Genomic DNA, 16,718 nt, shown 5'->3' with positions numbered 1-16,718 from the left:
CAAGTGAAGCAGAATTGCAGTAGTTCAGATGAAATGTGAGATGCACAAATTTTGAGACATATAGAGCCTTCCAAGCTCATACTGGTCTGATACATAGTGCTATCACTCCAACACAGTGATGTCATTTTTGGTTCTCTTCAAAAAACAACCACCAACCAACCAATAAAAATAACAGTGTAGGATGTATTCTGGGAAGAACAGTACCTCTGGCATGAGGGCTGCCAAGCACTTTTCAGGGCTGCTTTTCACCTTTGGTGTCTGTCCATCTGATCTACCTAACTCTCACCTGTAGCTCCAAGAAGGTATTAACAGGCAAAGTGGCAATACCCCGGTAAACTGTTTCTGCAGATGTGCTAAACCAGGTTGAGGGTAATTGAAGGGTCTCAAACAAGCTGGTGAGTTGGGAGGTGTCTACCCCAAGCACGTGAAGACTTCCCTCAGTGGAATGGGCAGATGAGAACAATTTGTTCCAACAGCCATGATGGCAGCTGAAACAGGTACTGTGGAGTGCTTAGAGCAGTCAGACATTGAAAACACCAAGGTCATCCACCACATCTTGAGCCATCAATAGTTTGTCTAACTCTATCCTGCCACTGGACTGTGATGACTCTGGAATAGAGAGTGAGGCTGATGACTTCATGCAAGTCTACCTCATTTAAATTCAATTTATGCATGAATCAAAAGACATCAATCACGTCATTTTACCATTTTTACCTATCTCAAAGTTCTGTGGTAACAGGCAAGTTACAAAGCAGCAAGTGTATATTCAATGGGAGCTGTAGTCACAACCCTGCACAACGGCAGCCCAGGTCATGTGGTTATCTTCTAAATGGAAGCAGCAGTGGGATTCAGCAGCCCCTTGGGTATCTCAGCAGCCTTTAAGGAACACACTATTCACCTTCTGGGGTGAGGAAGGGGCTAAAAAAGGTATCCTAAGAATTGTCTGCTTAGACCCTGGTCAGATTACTGAGGCGGGCAGGGATTCCACCCAGTAATCAAAACACAAAACAGTGTATAAAAACTTCTGCAAAGATGATTCCACTCACCATCAGTACATGGAATGTGCACAAACTTATAAACAACACAAAATCCGGTAAAACTGAAAGAAGTACAGCTCTTGTTGTGAGAGAACTCAGCAGGTATTGCATTCAAATAGCAGCCCTGAGTGAAACCAGGCTGGCAAATGAAGGCCAGCCTGCTGAAGTTGGAGATGTATACACATTTTTCTAGAGTAGCACAGTGAAGGAGAATGCTATGAAATTGGTATATGTTTTGCAATTAAAACTAATCTAGTCAACAAGCTTGCATGCTTACCAAAAGGAGTGAATGACAGACTCATGACACTGTGATTAGCATTTGCAGGAAAACACCATGCCACCATCATCAGTGCCTACGCTCCCACTATGATGAACCGTGATGAGGTCAAAGAAAAACTTGTTGGAGACCTGGAGACCCTTATCATCAATGTGTCAAAAGAAAACAAGCTTCTAATTCTGGGTGACTATGCTGGAGTAGGCTCAGACTACTAGTAGGGACTCCTTGGGAGGAATGGAGTTATAAACAGCCAACAGCAATGGTCACTTACTACTGAAGACATGCATCTCATGACCAACACTGTCTTCTGTTTTCCTAAAAGCAATAAAATATTGTGGATGCACCCTTGCAGCAAACAATGGCATTTAATAAACTATGTGATTGTAAGGAGAAGAGGGATGTGAGAATGATGAAGGCAATTTGTGGCACAGAGTGCTAGACTGATCATAGACTTATCTTCTCAAAGCTAACTACTCAAATTCAATAACTCAGCCGCCCCCAAAATGACTACCAGAAGAATTAATGTCAACAGATTAGAGCACTTCTCTGAATGGGAAGTTTGTCGCTAACTTGGAGGGAAAGTTGAGCCAATACACAGTTGGTAACAGTGGAGCAGAAAAGGGCAGATTTCAGAGATTTGGTGTACAACACTGAATTTGCTCATCTGGGTCAGAACACTTACAAACATCAAGACTGGTTTGATGAAAATGATGGGGAAATTCAGAAGCTGATAAATGAAAAATGAGAACTCCACAGGGTTTACCAGCAGAATAGTTCATCCATCTCTAAGAAGGCAGCATTTAATTCCATCAAAAGTAAAGTACAAGTAAAGTAAAGAAGCTTATAGGACTATGTAGGATTTTTGGCTCAGTAAGAAGGCAGATGAAATTCAGTTTTATGCTAATAGTTACAATCCATTTATGATACCCTGAAAATTATTTATGGCCCAAAGACCTATGGTGCATCTCAATTACTCAGTGTTGATGGAGGCACATTGATTAGTGAAAAGGACGTGATCCCAGGGAGATGGGCTGAACACTTCCATAGTGTTTTCAACAGACCATCATCAATCAATGGTGAAGCCACTGATCATTTACCTCAGGCTGAAGTCAATCCAATCCCTCCCTAGCCGAAGTTCTAACTGAGGAAGAGGTTTTGAATGCCATTAGACTCCTTTCATGTGGCAAAGCACCTGGTGGTCATTCTATTCCAGCTGAGACTTACAAGGGGGTTGGGGGGTAGGCAGCAGAGGGAGTCCATTGATCATACAAAAGTTGTGGGTCCACTGCTTATACAAAAGCTGACTGAAATTTTCCAGGTTATATGGCAAGAGGAAGTTATCCCCCGGGAGTTCAAGGATGCCTGTATTGTCCATCTTTATAAAGGTAAAGGAAGTAGTTTGTCCTGGACAATCATGGGGGGGAGGTGTTACTGCTGGCAAGATTTTTGCCACAATCCTCTTTAATAGGCTGATCCTTTACCTCTGGTTATCTACCTGAGAGCCAGTGTGGTTTTAGAAAGGGCCAAGGAACAGTAGATATGGTGTTTGCTGGCTGACAAGTCCAAGAGAAAGGTCAAGAGCAGAACAGAGATCTTTACACATTTGTAGATCTAACCAATGCCTTTCATACTGTCACTCATGAGGGCTTATGGAAAATTTTATGTCAAAATATGGTTGCCCAGGGATGTTCGTCAGTACTGTACATCAATTTCATGACAGCATGCTTGCCCAGGTCCTGGATAATGATGCTCTCATGCTTTCCCAGTCGCCAATGGAGAGAAACAAGGCTGTATGCTTGCTCCCATGCTCTTTAGCATTATGTTTTCAGCCATGTTGTCAAATGCCTTCTATGGAAACAAACAGCATCAAGGTCAGCTATTGCACTCATGGTAAATTCTTCAACTTGAAAAGGCTACAAGCCAAGACCAAAATGGAGAGAGTGTTAGTGAATTATTCTTTTGTTCACAGATAATTAGGCACTCAGTGAAGCCTATGAAACTGAGATGCAACAAAGTATGGACTGCTTGAGCTAATTTTTGCCTAACAATTGGCCAAACAACCAAGAAAACCCAGGTGCTCCATCAGCCAACACCATACCACCCATATGTGGAATCATCAGTTATAGGAGATGGAAAAGTTTTGAATGCTGTGGATAAGTTCACTTACCTTGGTGGTATACTTTCCACGGATGGACACACTGATAATGAGGTTGACACATGCATTGCCAGAACTAGCTCAGTGTTTAGGAGGCTCCAAAGGAAAGTGGGGGAAGGAAGAGATATTAGACCCACTACCAAACTGAAGGGCTACAGAGCTGTTGTGCCAACCTCATCAGTGTATGCCTATGAAACCTGGACAGTCCACCAGCACCATACCAGGAAACAGAACCATTTCTATTTGAATTGTCTTAGGAAGATTCTGAAGATCAACTGGCAGTATAAGATATCAGACACTGAGGTTCTTTCTTGAACCAAACTGCCAAGCATTAAAACTCTACTACAACTCCAATGAGCTGGGCATGTTGTTGAAATGCCAAAAATATGCTTGACAAAAAGACTATTTTGTAGAGAACTCACATATGACAAGTGGTCAGAAAAAGCAATATAAGGACACTCTCAAATTTGGAACTGATTGTGTGACATGGAAGACACTGGCACAGGACTGCCCAGCACGGTGTGCCCTCATCTGAGAAGGCACCGTGTTCTACGAGCAAAGTAGAAGTGAAATAGTTCAAAAGGAATGCAGGATGTGCAGATTTAGAGAATCTACCACAAATTTTCATATGGACTACTTGTGCCCCACCTGTGGTAGAGCATTCTGAGCTTGTATTGGTCTAATAAGCCACAGATAAGGCACACACTTGACTCTAACATAGTAATGTCATTTTGATCCTCTTTGAGAACAAAGTACAACAACCACCATAAAGTAATAGTGCTCAAAATACATGAACAAATCATTCTCAAAAGGCTACAAGTTAACTACCATATAGAACCCAAATAAATAATATTAAGGTAAAGGCAAACCAAAACTGAGGTTTCATCTCACATCCAATAAAATGGCAAAGATGTCAAAAGATGGGAATAGTTAACGTAATAGGGGTTGTGGAAAAACAAGTACACCAATGTTCTGTTGGTGAAGCTATGAACTTATTCAATCCTTTCAGAAAAGAATTTGGAACTGTGGTAAGAAATTAATTCAAGTATCTATACCGTTTGAGAAAGCCCACTATTTTGTTGTGACCCAATGTAATGTTAATGGGATTTAATATCTTCCTCCCCATTAATAGGCCTCATGTGGAGCCCATTAAGGGAAGCTCACTTAGGGGAGGTTTGCTTGTAGGAAGGCTTTCACACCTTTTGCTAATTTCTAATTAGGCAAGAGGGTTGAGATGCCTTCTGTCTCTGAGAAGTGTATATATACTCTAAGTTGCTATTTTGCTTTGGGGCCTCGCTTGTGAGAAGGATCTTGTGATTCCCTGGTGGAGATTCTGAGTGGCCATATGTTCAGAGCTCCAGACTGCTCAGATAGAAAGGCTCTCTCGATACAGGGATGTATGTAAAGGGTACAGTTGATTCAGGTAGTCAGAGCCATGCCTGTTGGTCTTTATTTCTCTGTTTGCATTTTCTCTGAAGTTCAGGGTGCTGACTTTTTCCCTGAACTAGCAAATGTAATAAAAAATGATTGTTGAGCCTTCAAACAGCTGTCTTTCCTAGTAAAGCAGATCTAAGAATCTGTGTAACAGCCATCCTGGGTATGCCAGTGTAGTTGTTACACCCAAGGAAGTAAATTATAAAAATAACTATGAAAGAAAGAGATGAGAGAGAGAGAGAGAGAGAGAGAGAGAGAGAGAGAGAGAGAGAGAGAGAGAGAGAGAGAAATACAGTGGCATTCAATTAAGGAAATGGTTAAATGAGTTGAGGTACACAAAAACACAAATAGATCTGTCAACTCATCAACTCTTGTCCACATCCTCCCAAAAGTTCACCACAGGAAGTACACTCAATGTGCTATATGCCTTCTATAATTTCTCATATCTGGTTTTCCATCTGTAATCTCTCCCATATTTTACTCCTACTCTTCTCTGGAATTTCTCAGTAGTTGTATTGCAGCCGACTCACACCTATCATGCTCCTTTTCATTGTGTTCTGGAAACATTTTTATTTTTTCAGAGTCAATGGTATTTCATATCTCACTGCTATACAGCAACACCAGTAAAATGTTGGTACAAAAAGATGAGCCTTGACTTTCATAGGAAGGTTGGTGTCAATAGAAGAGCTTTACAACATCCCTAAAGCAATCCAATACACAAGAAACTGTGGCATATGCCACAGTTACGCATAAATTTTGTTCTATCAGGAAAGGGAAGGAAATAAGCATTTATATAGTACTTACTATGTGTCAGGCATTGTGCTAAGCACTTTTACAAATATGTCACTTAATCTTCCAACCCTATGTAACATAGGTACCACTATTATTTCCATTTACAGTGGAGGAAACTGAGGCAAACAGAAGTTAAATAACTTGCAACCATGAGTCATGCAACCAGAATCTGAGGTCTAATTTGAACTCAGGTCTTCTTGACTGCAGGCCCAGCACTTAGTACACAGATCGACCAACAACCTCTAACCAAATTAAATGTTTAAAAAAAAAAATCAAATAGTATGCACAGCGACTGTTATGGAATATTACTGTGCTATATGAATCAAAACAAAATCAAGTAAGTATAACTTATAATGAAAAATAAATGGAAAAAACAACAATAAAACAATAAAAATCAAATACATTATATGGTCAATTTTGAGGCTGGACTACCACTTGTTGGTTATAGTGGAGATTTCTTTTGTATATAGGTTGGACTAGATGGGCTCTGAGGACTCTTTCAAATCTCAAATTCTATGATTTTGTATATCGTTATAATGACCAAGTTTGCTCCCCAAAAAGGAGATAAGACATACTGTCTCCCCTCTTTGCAGGGATGAGGGACGATGTATGATGTAGAGATACTACATACACTGTCAGATTTGGTTGAAGTGTTGATTAGTTATTGTTCAACTGCCTTTTTTTCTCCTTCTCTTTTATTCTTTGGTATAAAGAATCCCTCCGAAAGTGAAGAGAGGAATAGAGTGAGAAATGAGGGTGACCAAAAAAAAAAAGAAATCAAAAAAATTTTCAAAATAAACAAAAAAATCTAAGTTCATCGGAGCAATTCCTATAAGCTACAACATTGGTCTTCTTAGATGCCTCCCTCTCTGCAAGGGTTCATTCACAATTGTCAAAATTTCATATTTAAGTGCCTACCTTCACTCTCAATCAAATTTCTATCAGGTCTATCATGGAGATCTAAAAGTCAAAAATCAATGTCCTCATTTATAACAAAGGTCACAAAAGTCACTACTAAAAGTGACTCTAGGGATGGTCAGGTGGCACAGTGAGTAAGAGAGCAGGCCCTGGAATCAGGATGACCTGGGATCGAATAAGGGCTCAGATACTTAGCACCCACACAAAATAACTGGCCATGTAACCTTGAGCAAGTTACTTAAACCCAATTGCTTAAAAATAAATAAATAAATGAAAGTGACTCTACTCTTCATAATAGTAATACTCTTACATACCAAAAATTTCAGTAACAGTTCAATAAACTAATTCCTGTGTTCAAATACTACAGGAGCTTTACTTTTGCATTTCAAATAATTAAAAGAATTTAATAAAATTAACTGGCAGTATGTATTGCAAACTGAATTATTAACACAAGATAAAATGGGTGATATTGGAGGATATTTTGCTACCAAATTGTTATGCAATATTATTTTGTTTTTTCATGATCATTCCATAATAAGTCTAATTTCTTTTGTAATATAATTGCAAAATTTCACACAACTTAATTACCAAATGTCATTTCTCATAATATTCATATCTGCACACAGTACCCTCAATTGCCTATACCACTGGTCCAAAAATAATGTCTTTAACTTTAGATATTTTTGTACTTAAAAAAGCAGGCAAGTCTCAGATGTCTTAAATTCACCAGACAAAAGAGCTGCCTAGCTTCTTCATGCAGGCCTTAAACTCTCTTCCCTACCTAAGAAAGACCTCCATCACTTAAGAGATTGATGCAAAAGACCAAGGGGCTTACCTAAATGCTCTCGAGATAAGCACTGCTTCAGTTTATTATTTTGACTTGAAAATTCTCCAGTAAATCCAAGTTAATTCCAAACATGACAAATTGTATAAAGGCGCTGACAAAATACAATCAACCTTTAAAATATACATTTTTTAAATTCACTGGTGAGCTCCCATGCATTTGTGAATTATTTTGGTTTACAAAACCAGTGGGAATTTTTAAAACTGGGAAAATTACTAAACTCCAAAGTGCAAAAAACAACAGCACGAAATAGGTGTAAGCAATCTGATTTAGCAGAATTAACTAGTAATGTGAAAGAGGCCTAAACTCGAAAAATCTCAACATAAAAAAATCTGAGAATCTATTTCAGTAAACGAAGTTAAGGGAGATTCCCTATCTTGTGTGTATATTCTCCAGTTTCAGTTGTATGGTGAAAATGTTTAAACTAGACAGGACAGAAACCAGCTTCCACCCGATCCCTTTTAATTCCGTGACACGCCCACGAACACCACCTTCTACAAATGGGGAGCTATGTTTTAACTAGTTCGGAGATGGCTGGAGGAAGAAGCAGCAGCAGCCTGGAGGGGGCCAGGAGCAGAGGGCCGCGGGCAGGAGCAGATGCCTTCCCCGGGCCGAGGGAGATGCCGATCTTCCCGGCAGTCCTCCGGAAGGCGGGCTGCCCTACGGAAGGAGAAGTCCACAGCCTACCTGTTGGACCGGCCTGGACGCTCCTCGGGGCCTGCGCTTCGCGCCCCCTTTCCAGCCACACGTCCACTAACAGTGAGCCAGGAAGCAGCTGCGGCCTTCAGATTCCCGCCACCGCCGGTCTCTTCTTCCTCCAGGGACACCGCGAGTTGGTTGAGAGCGTAGAGTAAGGAGCAAAAGCCGCAGCCCAGGCAGAGTACTAACACCCGCAGGTATCGCCGCATGTCTTCCTCCAACCACAGCCTGCCCACAGTGGCCACTGCGGCTGCTTGTGCATCTGCCGTCAGTAGCCCAGAGCTGACGAACTGGAAGCCCAAGCCAGTGCGCAGCCGCAGCCACAAGCTCCTCCTCCCTCTTTCCTTGCTCCGCCCCCTTCCCTTTTCCTTGGCGGATCTCCGAAGTTGCCACTGAGAGCCGGGGTGACGCCACGCCACCTCAGGCCCGGATGACTGTGCGAGTCTGCTTGGCGCCTGACCACTGTAACACCGGGTTCCCCAGAAATGTACGACCCTTGCTTACGAAGGCGGGGGCTCCCTGACGAGCCCGTGCAGCTCCTGAGCTGCTGGAGAGGAGGGTCGAGACTCGCTGAGGCCTGGCAGCTGCATCGCAGAAACCATTTCCCACAACCATTTCTCTAGGAAGGAGAAAGTGATCAATGCCGAGGGCTTTGAGGAGGGGTACTGAAGCCTTCTGAATGAGTATTGTCTCAATTACTGAAGCTGCCCCTTAATAACGAAGGGGTGGGAACCTGAAAACTACCCAGTTTTAGAGTCTGTGAAGAGTTGCCAAAAAACGAGGGCGCGCGCACACACACGCACACAGATATCTGAAGCATAGGCAGAATCATTTACGTTATTATATAAATGTCTCACACCCCCCCCATGGCAAGTTGGGTAATCAAGGACAACTACCTGAGGTTCAAAGGAGTGTACGGTTTTGTACTCCTAACACTCTTAAGTGAGGGGTCCCCCCATCTAGTGCATTTATCTGAAAGAGATAAGTTCAAAGCAAAGACTGAAATAACATTTTAGAAACATTAGGTACAGGACTCTTCCCTCCCAAAATGTCTGGGATACTCTGTCCTACAAATACACCCTGTATCAATGGGATGAGCAGACATACATAAACAAAGTGGTGTGTGCATTACTTGGATCAAGCAATAACCTTTATATGGTTTAAGTTTGTGATAACAGTGGTCGTGTGCGAGATTCTTTTGATATTAGACTGGCGCAGGACATCTGATCTGGACTATATAAAACAAGATTAAGCTGTTCTCTTCTGTGTCAAGTTAGTGCTAGATTTTGTACCATACATGTTTCACTGTCCCCCCCTTGTTTTTAATCCTGTGCTTTTTAAAAATGGATAGTACTTACAGTAATTGTAGTTAACATTTATATAGCACACTGTGTGCTAGGCATTGTGCTAGGTGCTTTACAATTATCCCATTTGATCATAATCCTGAAAGGTAAGTGCAATGTTATTATCCCCATTTTACCAACAGGGAGACTGAGGAAAAGAGGTTAAATGATTTGCCTGGAGTCACACTGCAAGGACTCAATATGAACTCAGATCTGCTGGACTCAAAGGCAGGTAATCTTGTCTGCTGTGGCGCCTTCAAGAAAACGTGAAAATTCTCATTTTTAAAGAGTATTTTAAAATTATTTTTAAAGATATTGCAGTAATTTGTGGTCAGACAAAAAACGCACAGCAGTTGCCTTGCTCCCTAAACAATCAGGGTTTTGTTTTTGTTTTTGTTTGCATTTCCAGCACTTAGGACACAGTATGTAGATCATGGGGTGAGCACTTAATAAGCGTTTGACTGACATTTTAACTATATACCAGACCCTGGTGTGGGTGGCTCAAGCTTTTAAAGTATTCAAGCCTATAATAAAACAAGACATACTGAATGACAAAGAAAAGCATAGTCCAAAATGAAAAACAGTCCTAAAAACCAACTATTGAACAGCCTAATAAATCCAGAAAACAATAAAGACCCTTAGTAAGCCCTGACAACCGGAGGGGTTTTTGTTAGTTCTCTTACAGTGCCATGTACAGCTCCTTAAGTTGGAAGAATATCATGAAAACCAGTTTGTTTTTTAAAGCCACTCACCACAGATGAAAAAAAAAAAACACTTGCCATGGGCAAAACCATAGAAAGATGGAAGTACTGAAAATTAGGAAAAGGTAATTTTTCCTGACGAAACTAGCTTCTTTCAAGACTACACCAGTAGAAGTCCAAGTGACTCGTGTAATATCTTAAGTGTCTTCAGATTGTAAAACAGAAGACACAAAAACTGTGGATTTTTTTTTACTTCCAGTGGGCCTGGAAATCTTGTCCCCATTAAGACAATTATGAACTCATATAAAAACTTATGGGTATACCAAAAGGGTAAAATTGCTCCAGAAACACAGAAATTCCCAAATGGAGATGCAAGATTATAACAGATTTGCACCATGTCACCCTATCAGAAAAGGTTAAGAAATTTGTCTAAGACATCAATGTATCATGTACTTGTTTCAATAGACTGGGAACTCATCTAGTTTAAACCTCATTGGAAACTTCTAGGCTAGGGCGGAGCCAAGATGGCGGAGTAGAAGCACGACCCTCCCGAAGCTCTGGCTTCCACCCTCCCCAATCCATGTAAAAAGGGGACTCTAAACAAACTTTGGAGCTGTAGAACCCCCAAAATGACACAGAGAAGCTAAGCTCCTGCGGAGGACAGCCCAGCAGGCTGGCAGGAATCCAGCGCAGAGCTCTGAGAGCCGAGCCCAGCCCCACGCCGAAGCTTTAGGCCCAGGGCAGGCCTGACCAGCCCCTGGCCAGAGGGACTCCAGATCAGCAGCAGCTGTGGCCTTTTCCAGATTTATCAACACATAGACACAAAGGACAAAGTGAGAGGTTAGTACAGTATGGACTTTGGGACCAGTAAGTGGGAGTGCATGGCTTTTACCCCTAGGGCGAAAAGCCACTGAGAGGCCAGCACAGCCAGCCTGTGCCAGGTGGCAGCTTCAGCTCCTGGCCTGCAGAGTGTAGGGGGACCACGCACCAGTCTGAGGGGTAATCACTCTTGCTTTAACCTGCTTGGATCTGGATTGCAGTCTAGGGTGGAGGTTCTGGGGTGTGTGTCCAGCTTGCCAGAGTGTGTGGAGACCTCAGAGAGGGCACCCATCTAATACCTCCAGCAGCTGAGAAAACCCCAGCGTTTAGGACGAAAACTCCCCTGTCTGGTGGCAGAGTCCTACTGTGGCAAAAAGCCCAAAAGTCAAATAATTGAGTGGCAGCATGACCAGGCAAAGGAAACAAAGAAAACAGGAGAACCCAACATTAGACTCCTATTTTGGGGACAAAAAGGAGCAAAGCATGGAACAGGAGGAAAGCAGTGAAGTCAGAACTCCAGCACCAGAAGCTTCAAAGAAAAATACAAGCTGGTTACAGGCCATAGAGCACCTTAAGAAAGATTTTGAAAACCAAATAAGAGAAGTGGAGGAAAAATTGGGAAGAGAAATGAGAACAATGCAAGAAAATTATGAAGTGAGAGTCAACAGCCTGACTGAGGAAAATAATACCTTAAAAAACAGACTGACTCAAATGGCAAAGAAGGCCCAAAAAGGCAACGAGGAGAAGAATGCCTTAAAAAAACGAATTTGCCTGATGGAAAAAGAATCTCAAAAACTCAATGAGGAGAATCATTGCTTCAGAATTAGATTGGAGCAAATGGAAGCTAATGATTTTATGAGAAATCAAGATGGTGCTAAACAGATCCAAACAAATGAAAGAATAGAAGGCAATGTGAAATATCTCATGGGAAAAACCACTGACCTGGAAAATAGATCCAGGAGAGATAATTTAAAAATTATTGGACTGCCTGAGAGCCATGACCAATGTAAGAACCTAGAAATCATCCTCCAGGAAGTTCTCAAAGAAAACTGCCCTGATGTTTTAGTACCAGAGGGCAAAATAGAAGTTGAAAGAATCCACCGATCACCTCCTGAAAAAGATCCCAAAAAGAAAACTCCTAGGAATATTATAGCCAGGTTCCAGAATTCCCAGATTAAGGAGAGAATATTACAAGCAGCCAGGAAGAAACAATTTGAATATTGTGGAAACACAATCAGGATAACCCAGAATCTGCCAGCTTCTACACTGAGGGATCAAAGGGCTTGGAATGTGATATTCCAGAGGGCAAAGGAGCTGGGATTAAAACCAAGAGTCACCTACCCAGCAAAACTAAGTAGTATCATGTTTCAGGGGAAAATATGGTCATTCAGTGGAATAGAGGACTTTCAAGCATTCTTGCTGAAAATACCAGAGTTGAATAGAAAATTTGACATTCAGATACAAGAAGTAAGAGAAGCATGAGAAGGTAAACAGGGAAAAGGAATCATAAAGAACTTATCAAAGTTGAACTATTAACATTCCTACATGGAAAAACAATAATCGTAACTTATGAAACTTTTCTCAGTAGTTGAAGGGGATTAGAAATATAAAATATATATATTTGTCTATATATGAGGGTATATGGGCATATGAATACATATTTGAATGTGTGTATATATGTTTACAGGTATACATAGATAGAGGGCACAGGTCCAATTTAACAGGAAGGAATGATACTTAAAAGGTGAAATTAAGAGGTGAGAGGAATATAATGACAGGAGATGGGGAGAGATAGATTGGGGTAAATTATCTCATATAGAAGAGGCAAGGGAAAATGGTTACAATGGAGGGGAAGAATAGGAAGGCAAAAGGGAATGGGTCAACCTTATTCCCATTGAATTTGGCTTGAGGAGGGAGTGAAATACACACTAAATAGGGTATCTCACCCTCCAGGAGAATAAGGGGGGGAAGGGGATAAGAGGGGGGATGATAGAAGGGAGGGTAGGCTGGGGGGGGAGGGAGGTTGGAAGCACTCACTTTTGAAATAGGTGGGATCAAAGTGGAGAGTAGAGCGGGCGAGAGGTAGGATGGGAGGGAGGGAAGTGTAATCAGTCTTTTACAATGTATCTACTATGTTATTGTTTTGCATTAGCCACACATGTGCAACCTATACTGAACTAAGTATCTTCCCAAAGGGGTGGGCGACGGGGAAGGAGGGGAATGAATCTGGAACTGAAAGTTTTGAAATCAAATATTCAAATATGTATGTATATATATACATATATATGTATATATATGTGTGTGTATATATATTACATATATATATACACTATTATTAATACCATCTTACATGTAATTGGGAAATGGGATGTGCAGGCACTGAGGCATAGAGATCCACTGGAAAAGTGTAAAGGGGTATGGGGGAAAATGTGGGAGAGAGCAGATTGGAGGAGGAGATATCCTGTGGGACTGCTATTTTGGGGCGGTGGGTGGGGGAGAAATGGGGAGAAAATTTGTAACTCGAAATCTGGCAGAAACAGATGATGTAAATCAGAAGTTAATAAAGCATTAAAAAATTAAAAAAAAAAAAGAAAACCTCTAGGCTACAATCAAGACTAGATTTAGAAAAATGTACTGCTGGTCAAAAACATTTATTACCCGATGTAATAAAAGTGTAGTTTCATGATAAAAGACTTTTAAAATGTATCAAAAGCTTGTGAAAGTATGGCCAAATCATGTAGAACAAATAATTGCAGCAAAAGGACTTACTCTACAGTAAAAATTATTTAAAAATATGAAAATTACAAGGTAACATTGTTTGTCAGTTAATTTAGTTACTTTACTTTCCTCTAAGTAATGCACACCCCCGTATAGAATATACTAGCAGAAAGGCATGAATTTATAGAACATGCAGAAACTTCTAAGACCTTATGGCCCTTCTCTAATGGTATCCTTCTGCCCATTCCCCCCAGGTAGAGTGTCTTTACTAGGCACCTCCTTTGGCTGAGTATACTGAGTAGCTCTTCTGCAAGAAAGCCATAGACGGTAAGAGGAAAGGTAAAGAGAAATCCACTCTCCTTCACTCTGAAATGGTAAGGCATAATTCTCTTTCTTAAAAAAAAGTTATTTGAACTGGGAAAATTTCCACATACAAGAAGTAATATAAAAAGGACTGCATACAAAACTATGATTCTTCACTGCATATTACTTGCTTCTTTCAAAAATTATGTAATAGAGATGAAGCCAAGATGGTGAACAAAAGGCAGGAAGTTACCTGAGCTCTCCACAATTTCCCTCAAACAACTGTAAATCATGCTTCGAAACAAATTCAGAAGCAACAGAACCAAAGAAAGAGCAGGGTAAAACAGCCAAAGAAAACTTAGAAGGACTATATGAAAAGTCTATCTCACTTGAGTAAAATGGGAGTGCAGCCCAATGCAGGCAATGTCTGGGCAAACGAGCAGTGAAGGCCCCTTGCCTCAGCACAGATTAGAACACAGACACACAGTCTGACTCATCAGGCAAGCAAAACAGTGGGTCACCTGAGAGGCCTCCAGGCCTGATGCAGCAGGCTAATGGGTAGCCCTAGCAGCCACTAGTCTAGGTCAGGTGACCCAAGCACAACAGGTGAATTGCTAGCCCCAGAAGCCCCAGTGAAGAAACCCAGTGATGAGTGCCTTGGCCTTGATAAAAGACGCTTGAGACAGTGCCCCCTCTACCCCAGAAGCAGAGCAACTGAGCTCTGTTGGGCACTTTAAATGTCACAAAACAGGCTGGAAAATGAGCAAAAAACAAAAAATAAAAACAAAAGACCTCTGACCATAGTAATCTGCTATGGTGACAGGGAAAATTAAAACACAAACTCAGAAAAGGACAACAATATCAAAACAACTACATGTGAAGCATCAAAGAGAAATATGAATTTGTCTCAGGCACAGAAAGTCCTTGTGGAAGAGCTCAAAAAGGATTTTAAAAATGAAATAAGAGATGTAGAAGAAAAAATTGGGAAATGAGAATTATTACTGCAAGAAAATCATGAAAAAATTCAATAGTTTGATAAAGGAAGAACAAAAAAAATGGAAAAAGAAAATAGCTCCTAAAAAATAGATTTGGACAAAAGGAAAAGGAGGTATAAAAGCTAATTGAAGAAAAATAATTCCTTAAAAAAAAGTGGAGATGAATGTTTCTATGGGACATCAAAAATGAATTAAAAAAAAATAAAAAGAATGGAAAATAGAAGAAAAGGTAAAATGCCTCACTGGAAAAACAACTGACCTGGAAAACATATCAAGGAGAGATACTTTAAGAATTTATTGGACTAGAAAAGATAATTTTGGGGTGGAGCCAATATGGCAGAGTAAAAGCAGAGACTTGCTTGAGCTGTCCTCCAAATCCCTCCAAATACCTGTTAAAAAATGACTCTAAACAAATTCTAGAGCAGCAGAACCCACAAAATGATGAGTGGAACAAATTTCTAGCCCAAGAGAACCTGGAAGGTTGACAGGAAAGGACTCTTGCACCAGGCAGAGAGAGGAGCATAGTTCAAGGCAAAACACACTAGTACAGACTGAGCCCTAGCAAACCTGAAATAGGCCTCAGGGGCCTGAATCACAGGCAGCTGTGGCAGTTTCCAGACTTCTAAACCCACAAACATGGAAGAAAATTTAGAAGGTCAGCAGGAAAGATCAGTCAGATCTGGGTGAGATAGGAACAAAGTCCAGCCCCATGTATGGGACAGCAGAGGTGGTGGAGGCTGCGACAGCAGCAGTGACTGCTTCTGGAGCTCTCAGGCCACAGATGGGGTGGGGGAAAAGGGGGAAGAGAAGAAGGATGAGTAGCTAATTAGAGGGATATTGCCAGGATCTCTTTGCTGGATCTGAGGCTGGATTCTCCTGCTTTGCCCATTCTTGGATCTGGGTTGCAGTCTTAGGTAGTGGTCCTGGGATGAGGAGGAGCACTGGCATGGCACAGTATGTGGCAGGAGTGGAGAGGGAATCCTCCTTATGGTTCCAAGAAAGAAAGGAGTGTTTGTAGTCACTCACAGACCAGAGCTCAGGACAGGAGAAGAGTAAACACCTCTCTTTGGATCATACCACCTTGAAAGAACTGAAGATAACAGGTCCCTAGAAGTATCTCTGAAAACAGCTGCACAAAACCCCTGAAGATTAGGTCAGTACATCCTACACACTGAAAGTAGAGTCCTACCTTAACAAAGAGCTAAAAAGTCAAATGATTGGCATGGAAATTGAATAAACAGTGGGGAAAAAAAACTCAGACAACAGAGTGTTACCTTGGTGACAAAGAAGATCAAAAAATACAACCAAAAGAAGACAATGAAGTCAAAGCTCCTACATCCAAAGCCTCCAAGAAAAATATGAATTGGTCACAGGCCACGGAAGAGCTCAAAAAGGACATGGAAAATCAAGTAAGAGAAGTAGAGGTAAAAGTGGGAAGAAAAATGAGAGTGATGTAAGAAAATCATGAAAAATAAGAAAACATCTAGCTAAAGGAGACCCCAAAAAATACCAAAGAAAATAAAACCTTAAAAAATGGACTAACTTAAATGGCAAAAGAGGTCTTAAAAGGCAATGAAGAAAACATTGGCTTAAGAAGGATAATTGGGGGCGGCCAGGTAGCACAGTGAGTGGGAGCACCGGCCCCAGAGTAGGTATGACCTGGGATCGAATCCAGGCTCAGAC

At 41.2% G+C, this 16,718-nt stretch overlaps 1 protein-coding gene across 2 annotated transcripts in view; it reads right to left on the bottom strand.

Annotated features, from left to right (window-relative positions):
* The window catches only part of GXYLT1 (glucoside xylosyltransferase 1), an 86,363-nt gene extending 77,879 nt beyond the window's left edge, over window positions 1-8,484 (bottom strand). For both annotated transcript variants that reach the window (XM_069094218.1, XM_069094219.1), the window contains exon 1: window positions 8,145-8,484. In XM_069094218.1, the coding sequence (XP_068950319.1) occupies window positions 8,145-8,365 (221 nt within the window). In that variant the 5' untranslated portion in view covers window positions 8,366-8,484. The remainder of the gene's footprint in view (window positions 1-8,144) is intronic.
* Between the last annotated feature and the right edge of the window lie 8,234 nt (window positions 8,485-16,718).

This window comes from Petaurus breviceps, unplaced genomic scaffold (assembly GCF_028583685.1).
Source record: "Petaurus breviceps papuanus isolate PSGF00001 unplaced genomic scaffold, PetGlider_PUasm1.0 216, whole genome shotgun sequence".
In the NCBI taxonomy this organism is placed as follows: Eukaryota; Metazoa; Chordata; class Mammalia; order Diprotodontia; family Petauridae; genus Petaurus; species Petaurus breviceps.
Note: the sequence above shows the minus strand (reverse complement) of the source record. Positions and strands in the feature narration are given on the sequence as shown.